Source organism: Penaeus vannamei, chromosome 33 (genome assembly GCF_042767895.1).
Source record: "Penaeus vannamei isolate JL-2024 chromosome 33, ASM4276789v1, whole genome shotgun sequence".
In the NCBI taxonomy this organism is placed as follows: Eukaryota; Metazoa; Arthropoda; class Malacostraca; order Decapoda; family Penaeidae; genus Penaeus; species Penaeus vannamei.
In genome coordinates this window covers 18,954,212-18,966,711 of record NC_091581.1, presented here as the reverse complement: position 1 = coordinate 18,966,711, position 12,500 = coordinate 18,954,212, and the positions used below count along the sequence as shown (strand labels likewise).

The following is a 12,500-nucleotide window of genomic DNA, read 5'->3' as shown; positions in this document are numbered from 1 at the left end:
ATACATACATGTGTGTGTGTGTGTGTGTGTGTGTGTGTGTGTGTATGTGTGTGTTTGTGTGTGTGTGTGTGTGTGTGTGTGTGTGTGTGTGTGTGTGTGTGTGTGTGTGTGTGTGTGTGTGTGTGTGTGTGTGTGTGTGTGTGTGTGTATGTGTGTGTGTGTGTGTGTGTGTGTGTGTGTGTGTGTGTGTGTGTGTGTGTGTGTGTGTATGTGTGTGTGTGTGTGTGTGTGTTTGTGTGTGTGTGACAGACGATTTGTCATACATCAAAATTACTGAAATATATTCTTACTGAATTTACTGTTGTTCTTCTTGTCATCATCAATTATGATTTGGACAGCGTGACTTCAACGGTCTTATGGCTCATGGGGTGGATTAGATTAATTCCTCTGTTTAGTGTTTGCCAAATACGAGAAGGGTCATAGGAGCATTATTAACCATCGGCATTTTATTCTATAAACGAATGATAATAAACAGGTGGTGTATTTTACTGTAAATCTTAACAATAAATATTATAATATAAATAAGCAATATTCTCTACTAACTTATCTCATATCTAAGGTTATCTCTATTATCTACCGTTTCCTACTAATCATAAATCAATAATCGTTTTCATAAACAAAATAAAGACATGCACAGGACGGATTCGACACCCCCCCCCTACTATCAATATCTTTCCATGATATTAGTTGCACATACATTAATAATTTCCCTTCCTTTTAATCTTCATATTTTCCTCTCTTATACTTTAATAACTAATTCCCCTCTCAATTTTGTCATTGTTACTGCCACAACTAATTCCGTTGCTGTATCTACAAGCCAAAAATAAATAAATCATTCAATAACATGTTTCCTAACAGCAAGGCACCCTGGCGTGTTGTTTACCCCACACATTTTCTCAACCTTTTCTTCCCTCTGTGTACGGGAGGAGAGCAAGACGCCGCTAAATTATCCCAGTTCAATACACAAGGAATCCATCATTGCGTAAATCCACTTTAGAGGCATTTAAACACATAATATCTGGGTAATACACAGTCATACTAGCACTGCACCTACCTGTGTATGGGAGGAGAGTCTGACGAGAAGTCCCCAAAATATCGAGTTATTGCTTTCCCTGAATGAATTGTTAACATTTAAACAAACAGAGCATTTCTAAATGATTATTATAATAAACCGTATTCGGTGTAACACTAAATTCTGCTATATTTATATGCCTTTAGAAACATAAAAATAAGTAAACAAACTTTTTCAGTAACAGTCATACATCTTGCAAATAAGAACCAGCGTATCTCTTAAATGTCGAATAAGTAACGATCCAATGTTATATATATATAATATATATATATATATATATATATATATATATATATATATATATATATATATATATATATATATATATATATGATGAAAGTGCATATGATTCACCTACCATCATCATTATCATAATCTCTAAAGCATGGTTATTATAAACCCTTTGCTCCATGCCAGAATAAAGTACTATACTGAATAATTGTTACCATCATAAAAATACGCAATGCATTTACATGTCATTACGCATTATAATCATTTTTATATAGCAATATACATAAGCACCTGGCGAACAATTGTACAAGTATGTAGATAGCATATTGGCATGGCTCTGCATTTGACATTGCATAATACATACTCGGGCACTGTCATGTTTTAGATCCTTTGTGTAATTCCTTTAATCCCGCTGATGCAGATAGCTTTCAGTATCCATGTTGTTCTTTTTATCAGAAATATGTATAAGATCTTAAATAGATGGATAGATAGATGCGTATACTAATAGATTGAAACATGCATACACGTTCATGTAAATACACACACACACAAACACACACACACACACACACACACACACACACACACACACACACACACACACACACACACACACACACACACACACACACACACACACACACACACACACACACACACACGCATACATAGACCTATATGAATACACTCGCGCATACTTTATCAAACATTCCAAATTACATATCCGTATACATATATCCTTTTTCTCATCTAACAGTTCTATGATTTTATATATCTTTACTCGTCAGTCACGATATTGATTCGATATTTCCCTACCCTTGTTATTTTCATCTATTCAAATCAATGATAAAAATATTCCCTTTTATTGTAATCCCTTGCATGTATGCATTGTTGGCTTCTCTCCCTGCATTCCCGTGCTCTCATATTCTCGCTGTTTTGCGAAAATATTGTGGTGGTTCGTGAGTCTTTGTGTATTTATTTATTTATTTATTGTTTTGTTTTCATGTGACTGTTTGTTTGTATGTGTATTTGTTTGTATGTTTGATTGTTTGTGTCTGTATGCGTCTGTGTTTAGACTTCTGATTGCATTACCTAAGACTTGATGATTATCCCACTTCCAGACTTAATTATCTTTATTTATTTATCTATTTTATTTTTTTCCGTTTCATTAAAAAAAGACATCATTTCCCATTCTCGCAGCGCAAAGGGAAATAAATAATTAGATAAACAGGAGAAGCTTGAAGTCTATCATCAGTACCTTGTTGTAAAGGAAGATCCTGAATAGCAGGAGACAGCCCTATGGCCCTACGTCGCTATTGGCAATCTACTTCACTTTAATCAGGCAAAGGCTCTGTGTAATGCATCCCGACCGTGAATCTCAGCTTTAGGGTACGAGGAGGAATATAGTGCGATAAGATGGAAACTAATATGGAGGCGGAAACTAGGAAGAAAAGAGAGAAAAAAAATATTGGTTGTAAGTTCATAAGTGGATCCGTGACTGAGGTGGAGCCTGACTGATTAGATGGAGGGAAGGATGGCTTGATGGGATGTATTTTGCGGGATTTATCTATTGAACAAGATGAAAAGGGAATAGAAAGAGATGAAAAGGGAAGAGAGATAGAGGGAGGGATGGAGAGAGGGGGGGAGAAAGGTAGACAGAGACAAACTTTTTTTACCTTCTTGACATATGCCGAAGGACACACACACACACTTACACACACACACATCCACACACACACACATCCACACACACACACACACACACACACACACACACACACACACACACAAACACACACACACACACACACACACACACACACACACACACACACACAAACACAAACACACACACACACATCCACACACACAAACACACACACACACACACACACACACACACAAACACAAACACACACACACACAAACACACACACACATCCACACACACAAACACAAACAAACAAACAAGAAGAGACATTCTCCCAAGACGTGTCCCTCTGGGTATGTTCGTCTTCAGGCTAAACACATTCCAGCGTACTTGACAAGGGATCATCGTCTTAATTGAACGCAAGATCCTCAAGCAAAGGCCTTCGCCAGGTGCGCCAGTACGGATATATTGCCACTGGCTTTGTACCTGAGACATCGTTTGTGTTTATCCACGTGTGTGCGATTCTTGTGCTAGACTTTATTATCTTTGTTTACGTTCCGATAGTCACGTAAGAATTATTATTTTCGTTGATAACTAGCATGCGATGTGTCCGGGTGTTGTGGTTTTATGTACCAAGATGTAAGTTTGTTTATCGTTAAGTGAAATAAAAGAATATGACTGTACATTCTAAAACATCGTCATACACTTGCATACACACATACAAACTCTTGGATGTCCATGTACATACACAAGTATACGCATACACATACCCAAATACACACACACACACACACACACACAGAGAGAGAGAGAGAGAGAGAGAGAGCGAGAGAGAGAGAGAGAGAGAGAGAGAGAGAGAGAGAGAGAGAGAGAGAGAGAGAGAAGGAGAGAGAGAGAGAGAGAGTGAGAGAGAAGGAAAGAGAGAGAGGGAGAGAGAGAGTGAGTGAGAGAGAGAGAGAGAAGGAAAGAGAGAGACAGACAGACAAACAGACGCACGCATTTAAATATCGCGCGTTTCGATCAGACGTGCCCGGCCACCACCGTAAAGAAAACATGTAACAGGCTCGTAATGTAGTTATCCAAATGGACCTCCATTCGCAGAGGGTCGTTCGATGGCTTTATGGGACAATTTGAAAAGCCACGACCTGTTAGCACTTGCACCGACTTTTTTTTTTTTTTTTTTTTTTTTTTAGCTTTATCGATATTGATGTTAAAATTATTATTATCAGTCTTATAATTATCACATTCTCATTATTATCATAATCATTATTATCTTTATCATTATTATTTTCATCATCATTATCATTATCATGATTGTTATTATTATTATCATTATTATCATTACTATTATCTATATTATCATTATCATTCTTATCATTATAACTACTTCTATTGTTTTTATCATTGTTTTTATGGTAGATCTGGAAGTCGGCAACTCTGGCCATGTCTCGATGCTTCATTTTGACATAAAATTGACATAGATTGGCGTTAGGTGATAACCGAGTGAAATATTGTTTATTGATGGCGTTCATATGGTAAAATATGCACACACACACACACACACACACACACACACACACACACACACACACACACACACACACACACACACACACACACACACACACACACACACACACACACACACGCAAACAGACAGACAAAGACAGCGATATGATAACATCCAATCATTCAATTACATGATTTGCTAATCTAGATTTGTTCTCGCGCACATTTCACAGAGCTCCCCTAGATTGGATCAGATTTTACGGGGTCTAATTGGGCGAGATAAAAGTCTTTCGTAATCTGGTTGGGCTGAAGTGACACCGTGATTTGCTTAACAACTCGACAAATTCGCAAGCTTAGATAGTTGGGGTTTTGTATTATTGTATATGTTTGTGTGTGAAGGTTTATGCTGGTGATTTGAGAATGTCGGTGTTTACGTGTATATGTATGTGCATTAATATGTATATTTGCATTTTAGTGTATATCATGTGTTCCAGGCCATCCATCCTTCAATATAAATACAAAATAATCCAAAAATACACCTAGAGACAACATGAATCCGAAATACGAGAATTTGCAAGGCAAACCTCGTCTTTATATATGCACGCACGAAACCGGTTGTCTTGAGGAGAACACGCCAGCCCGCCTTATACCTCTAATCACTCGCTGTAAATCGAGATAAAATACTGTAATCTAAGCATGTGTGGCTAAAGATTTATCATGTTCAAAGCCATGCATGACCGCCTTGTAAGATTCTTAGTATGCCGTGAAATGCTTTTGACATGACCGTAAATTTATATATATTTTTTTTTTTCTTGAGAATATTGTGCTGATTTTTAGGATCAGAAAATATTCCTTTAACGCCATGCTGTGTCGCCAACGCATTTTCCTCAATCTGGCTTCGCTTTAACTTCACTCTGGCTTATTTTGAGGCGAATTTTAAGCTGGGTTTTCTATTAGCATGCCATCCTGAACTTATATAAAATAGGCAAATAAACACGCATTTTCTTTGTTAAAGGATTGTAAATGTACAAGTAGGCTAGAAAATATATATAAAAAAATGGGCAAAAAATCACAAACACTCTTATTCTCTTGTAATTAATAGATAAACAGGAAAAAATAAGTGAAAGTATTACACGAATAAAGGAATAAAACAAAATGAATTACAACTGAAGATTTTTTGTTCAGCCTCCATTGAATACGTAAACTCCAATATTCCATTACCCCCACGACAAATACAAGTACACGAGTAAATACTGAAGGTTGAAAAACGTGAATAAAAGAGGAAATTTATCCACGGGAGAGGTACGAATGGGAGACAAAGAGGAGAACGAATAAAGAGAGGTAAAATGAAGATGGAAAGAGAACAAGGCAAGAAAATTGAAATGTGATAATGGAGAGAGACGGGAAGCGGTGAAATCGGAGAGGATAAAAGGAGAAGAGAAAGAGAGAGAATAAAGATAGGAGAAGAGGAGAAAGAAATAATGAAGGAAATGTAAAGAAAGCCAAACTGAATTCTTAAAATAATGGAGTATTTTCTTCATGAATAATTCACATGAACGAATAATTTGAAAAAGAAAATGAAACGTAACGAAGAGCGAAAAAAAACAGGAGGGAGAATGAAGAAAAATACGAAAGAAGAAAGAAAGAAAAAGAAGGAAAAGAACCGGAGAAAAGAAGAGAGAATAGAGAAGAAGCACAAGATGGGGAAAAGGAGGAGGGGAAGGGAAAAGAGGAGGGAGGAAGGGAAGAGGGGGAGGGGAAGGTGAGAGAGGAGGGGGAGGGGGAAGGGAAGAGAGGAGGGGGAGGGAAGAGTGGAGGGGGAGGGGGAGGTGGAGGGATGTGGGGGGATCATACCGGTTCAATGACAATGTGCAGGATGATGTGAAGAGCTCATGGGAGGTATAATGGAACGACCTTCAGGAATCATGTTTTTTATCTTAATATGAGTGCATGAGACATTTACGTGCATTCTCTCTCTCTCTCTCTCTCTCTCTCTCTCTCTCTCTCTCTCTCTCTCTCTCTCTATCTATCTATCTATCTATCTATCTATCTATCTATCTATCTCTATCTCTATCTCTATCTCTATCTCTCTCGTTCTCGCTCTTGCTCTTGCTCTCTCTCTCTCTCGTTCTCGCTCTTGCTCTTGCTCTTGCTCTCTCTCTCTCTCTCGTTCTCGCTCTTGCTCTCTCTCTCGCTCTCTCTGCCTCTCTCTCTCTGTAGCTCTCTCTCTCTCTCCCATTCTCTTTCTTTTTCTATCTCTCTCTCTATCTATCTATTTCGTGATCTCCTTCTCTCACTCATTCTATTACTCTTTATGTCTAATTACCTATTAAAGGAAATGCGGCTTACCTTAATCTATTGATTTAAGGGTATATTGATCAATATGTAGTTGCATGAATTTCAGAAGAAAATAAAGAGAAAGAGAGAGAGAGAGAGAGAGAGAGAGAGAGAGAGAAAGAATGAGAGAGAGAGAGAGAGAAAGAGAGAGAGAGAGAGAGAGAGAGAGAGAGAGAGAGAGAGAGAGAGAGAGAGAGAGAGAGAGAGAGAGAGAGAGAGAGAAAGAGAGAAACAGAGAGAGAGGATAGGGATAAGGAGAAAAGAGAAACAGAGAGACAGGAGAGGGAGAGACAGAGAAACAGAGAGAGGGAGAGGGAGAGAGAGAGAGAGAGAGAGAGAGAGAGGGGGGGAGAGAGAGGGAGAGAGAGAGAGAATAAAGCAGAGGAGAGAAAAAAATGTGCAAATCAGAAAGAGACCATCACCCATCACCCCTCAATTTATCCCCCCCCCCCAAAAAAAAAGGAGAGAGAGAGAAAAAAAAATGAACATCTCACCAATTGATGTAGGTCAAAGCTTGGAAAAAGCACCAAGCTGGCTCATCCCTGAATCAGCTTAATCCCAGAGAGCAGAAGTGGCTCTCGATAATCTTGCGCAACTCTCTAGTAGAAAGCTAAAGTAGTCAGTTCAAACCGGCGATTTCCCCTCACGTTGACATGCTTCAGGGCAGAGACATGAAGCGTTGTGTATATTTTCATTTCTGTGTATGCCGCATGCTGAATTCTGTCTGTGTGTCTGTCTGGATGTCTGTGTCACTGTCTCTATCTATCCTCATCTATCTTGAGTTTTATATCTCCATTTCTTTATTTCTACATCTCTATTTTTTCTTTCTCTCTCTCTCTCTGTCTCTATCTATCTCTCTCTCTCTCTCTCTCTCTCTCTCTCTCTCTCTCTCTCTCTCTCTCTCTCTCTCTCTCTCTCTCTCTCTCTCTCTCTCTCTCTCTCTCTCTCTCGCCCTCGCTTTTTCTCTCATTCTCTCTCTCTATCTATCAATGTATCTATATCTATCTATCTATCTATCTATCAGCCTATCTATCTACCTATTTATCTATCTATCTATCCATATACATATATCCATCTCTCTCTATGTATGCATGTATGTATTTAGTCATCGATCTATCCATACATCTGTCAAGCTATCTGTTAGTTTGTCTGTCGGTCCCCCTATCTATCTTGAATCGGCACAAGGCAGAGAAAAAAAGAGGCTTTGTGCTTTATTCATTTCACGTCATTCCGGTCGACAGCTTCTTTAGAAATACTTTGTTCATTTCTTTATTCCAAAATGACCAAAAAAAAGAACTTCCCTGGGAACTCATGCACGGGTCAACTTATTTCAAGACAATCAATAGTTGCATCAATACACACATTCTATTGTGTTTGATCATTTCACTTTTTGGGCCCATTTGTAATATTCGCGCAGAAAACCTTTTATGGTGATATTTCAATAGCTCCTGTTTCGATGAAATGTTTTTTTTTTATGTGATATTCTATTCCATTCGAATACGCATTAATATGAACCGCATATAATCGAACGATTTGAGGTAATAATAGTGATGAATTCAACTCTTTAACCTTTGAAATCAGAGGATTGAATTGTGCAACAGTGCTACCAATTCTGTGTGTTATTTCTAAAGGCTACATTAATTTGGGAAAATCTGGGGAACCGTATGTTTCCGTTCCAGATATATATATATATATATATATATATATATATATATATATATATATATATATATATATATATATATATATATATATATATATATATATATATATATATATATATATATATATATATATATATATATATATATATATATATATATATATATATATATATATATATATATATATATATTTATATATATATATATATATATATATATATATATATATATATATATATATATATATATGTATATATATATATATATATATATATATATATATATATATATATATATATATATATATATATTTTTTTTTTTATTTTTTTTTTCTTTCCCTCTTTCCTTCTTTGATTTATTTATTTATCTTTTTTTTTCCTGTCACAGTGTATGTTTTATTTGAATAAGCATGGATATAAATGCAGGACTGTGAAAATTTCAATTATAATTTTTGTTACTTTTATATTATCACTATCATCATCATCGTCATCATTATTATCATTATCATTATTATTATCATTATTATTAGAATATTATTATCATTGTCATCATTATCATTATTAACACCATGTTCTTTTTCATTATCATCATTATGATCATACCTATCTTCATTGTCGTCATTATCATCATCATCTTTATTTTCAATCAATGTTATCAGTATTGTTATTATCACCATCACTGATATTCTTATAATTATTTCAATACTATTATCAAAATCTATTATTAGTACTGTTTTCATTGTCATTATCTCCTTGTTATTGTTGATATTGTTTTTGCTCCAATAATGTATGCTATTATCATCATTATCAGTATCAATTTAATCAAAATTATTATTTTTTTATATATATACTGTAGCTATTCATATCACATTTTAAAACAATTACAACACATGCAAAGTCCATTTCAGGTACAGACCAAGGCCATCTTTCGGCAAATGTAATTAGAAAGTAGTTTTGCAATTACAGCATTGTTATCGTTAATTTCCGTGTCTGGCAGTCAGATGCGGTGTCTGATTTCACGCATAATCAGACACAAAGTTCTAATTTTCGTTTTATCGGATGATCAGACACTGTGTGCTGGGTGGCTGTTCGTGTAACTTCTTTTCATTAAAGGGAGTTTGATCTGATAGTTGAAATTGTTTTTCTTGTTCTGTTTCTCTCTGCGTCTTTCTTTCTTCTTCTTTGTCTGTCTCTCTCGCTGATTCTCAGTGTGTGGTATTGTCTGTTTGTCATTCTGCTTCTCTGTGTCTCTCTCTCTCTGTCTATTTCTGTCTCTGTTGATTGTGTTTTTCTGTTTGTCCGTCTGTCTGCCTAACTGTTTCTCTCTCTCTCTCTCTCTCTCTCTCTCTCTCTCTCTCTCTCTCTCTCTCTCTCTCTCTCTCTCTCTCTCTCTCTCTCTCTTCAATGACTGATATTCAACTCGCAACTCGTCTCAGCTCTCATTCACATAAATCATACTGATATGCAGCTTAACAGGCATTAGTGCATTCTCATCATCATAATTAATTCCTTTCCTGGACGACATCAGTTATGCAATTACGACTGAGTACCATGACCTATCATCCAGCAATACGTAAAGCAATTGACCTCGATTGTGTTTTCCATTATATAGCCTGCTAATGAAAGGCAGTTATTGTACAAAGCGCAATGGCTATGCAGGCGGAAGAAACTTTATCATTATCATTTTTTTTCTTTTTGTTAAATGTAGAACGGATATCCTTTTGCGTAGACACACATACGTAATAGGTAGGATAATTCTAACACATATATATAAACGATATATACAACTATACATAAGATATATATGACACTCATATACATACACGTTTATAATGAGTATAATAATTATAATGCTTTTGGAGATTAATAATAAGCATCGACCCCCGTGTACTCATTGCCATAGTGGGCCTAAGTGCCACAGTGCCAACATAGCGATCAGGTGTTCGAGGCTCTCTGGTCCCACGAGTTATATTACCTCGGCTATTCCTAGTTCACAGTGGGGGGGGGGGATCTACAGGTTAAGGCTCAGTGTCCTTATCTTTCTTATCTTTGTCATTATATTTTCCTTATTATCACTCCCCTCTTTAAGTGAAGGTGGGAATTGGAGGTCGACGTACCAAAGGGGAAAACGGAATTGATTATGTGTTATTATGTCATTTTGGGATGCGAGGCTCTGTGTACGTGTGTGTGTGTGCGCGTGTATGTGTGTGTGTGTGTGTGTGTGTGTGTGTGTGTGTGTGTGTGTGTGTGTGTGTGTGTGTGTGTGTGTGTGAATATATGCACGTGTCTAGGTGCGTGCCTGTGCTTCACTCCCTCCTTCCTCCTTCCAACTCTAACTCACGTGCTCTCTTTTTTCCCAAAGAGTGCATTCTCCCCTCCTTCTTCATTTCTCCTTTCCCTCCGTCCTTCTCTCTCTCTCCACCTCTCCACCCTTTTTCCTCCCTGTTCCTTAACCAGCCCACGCCTTTTCTCTCTTACTTTCCATTCTCCTTTCTGCTCCTCCCTCTTTTCTCCTTCCAACTCTAATTCTGACAACCCACGTCCTCTCTCTCTCTCTCTCTCTCTCTCTCCCGCAGGATACCTCGCTCACTCCTCCCTCCTTAAGACTCTAAACCACGTCATTTCTTTCTTCCTGTAGGATACTCCACACTCTCCCTACTTCTTTTGAACTCTAATTCATGTCTCCTCTCTCTCCCGCAGGATACCACAATCTCCTTCTTCCTTCCTCCCTCCTTCAAGATCTAACCCACCTCCTCTCTCTTTCTCTCTTTTCACAGGATACCACACTCTCGCTCCTCCTTCCTCCCTCCCTCAAAATTTATCGCAGGTCGTCTCTCTCTCTGTCTCTCTGTCTCTCTCTCTCTCTCTCTTCTCTCTCTCTCTCTCTCTCTCTCTCTCTCTCTCTCTCTCTCTCTCTCTCTCTCTCTCTCAGGATACCACACTCCTTCCTTTGCCTCTTCTTCAAAATCTAACCCACGTCCTCTCTCTCTCTCTCTCTCTCTCTCTCTCTCTCTCTCTCTCTCTCTCTCTCTCTCTCTCTCTCTCTCTCTCCCTCTCTCTCTCTCTCTCTCTCTCCTTCCTTCCTTCAAAAATCTAACCCACGTCCTTCTCTCTCTCTCTCTCTCTCGCTCTCTTTCGCTCTCGCTCTCTCGCTCTCTCTCTCTCTCTCTCTCTCGCTCTCTCTCTCTCTCTGTCTGTCTCTCTCCCTCTCTCTCTCTCTCTCTCTCTCTCTCTCTCTCTCTCTCTCCCTCTCCCTCTCCCTCTCCCTCTCTCTCTCTCTCTCTCTCTCTCTCTCTCTCTCTCTCTCTCTCTCTCTCTCTCTCTCTCTCTCTCTCCTTCCTTCCTTCCTCCTTCAAAATCTAACCCACGACCTCTCTCTCTCTCTCCCCACAGGATACCACACCTACACCTGGAACGACACGGCCCACACGGAGCGAGAGGAGGAGGAGATCCTGTCAGTGACCTACGACGACGGCCGCTGGAGCAAGCCTTACTTCGACTGCGGCGGAGGGAACATCTGGATGATGACGTACACAGTGCCCTTCTTCGGGTTCGCCAACGGGACGTACTATTTCAAGTGAGTGAGAGATCTGTTTGTTTGTTTTGTTTGGTTGTTTGTTTTTGGGGGAGGGGTTCGGGTGAGGTGGGAGTTGGGTGGGGTGTTGTGATTTTCGTCTTTTTTCGCGGGGGGGGGGGGTATTTTGGTAGTTTAGTGGGGTGTTGTGATTTTCTTCTTTTTAAGGGGTGTATTTTGTGATTTTTTGTTTAAGCCGGTGATATATATATATATATATATATATATATATATATATATATATATATATATATATATATATATATATATATATATATATATATATATATATATATATTTTTTTTTCTCTCTCTCTCTCTCTCTCTCTCTCTCTCTTCGCCTTTCCGTTTCGCCGATTGGATCTAAAATTTCAAGTGAAAGGGAGATTTATTTTCTTTTTCTTTCTTTTTTGGGGGGGTCGGGTGAGTTGGTGTGTTTTTATTGTGATTTTCTTTTTTTCTTT

At 38.0% G+C, this 12,500-nt stretch overlaps 1 protein-coding gene across 1 annotated transcript in view; it reads left to right on the top strand.

Annotated features, from left to right (window-relative positions):
• Positions 1-12,500, top strand: part of LOC113825815 (uncharacterized) — a 441,032-nt gene that overhangs the window by 225,396 nt on the left and 203,136 nt on the right. Inside the window, exon 2 of the mRNA XM_070145167.1 lies at positions 11,857-12,040. Coding sequence (XP_070001268.1) covers positions 11,857-12,040 — 184 coding nt within the window. The remainder of the gene's footprint in view (positions 1-11,856; positions 12,041-12,500) is intronic.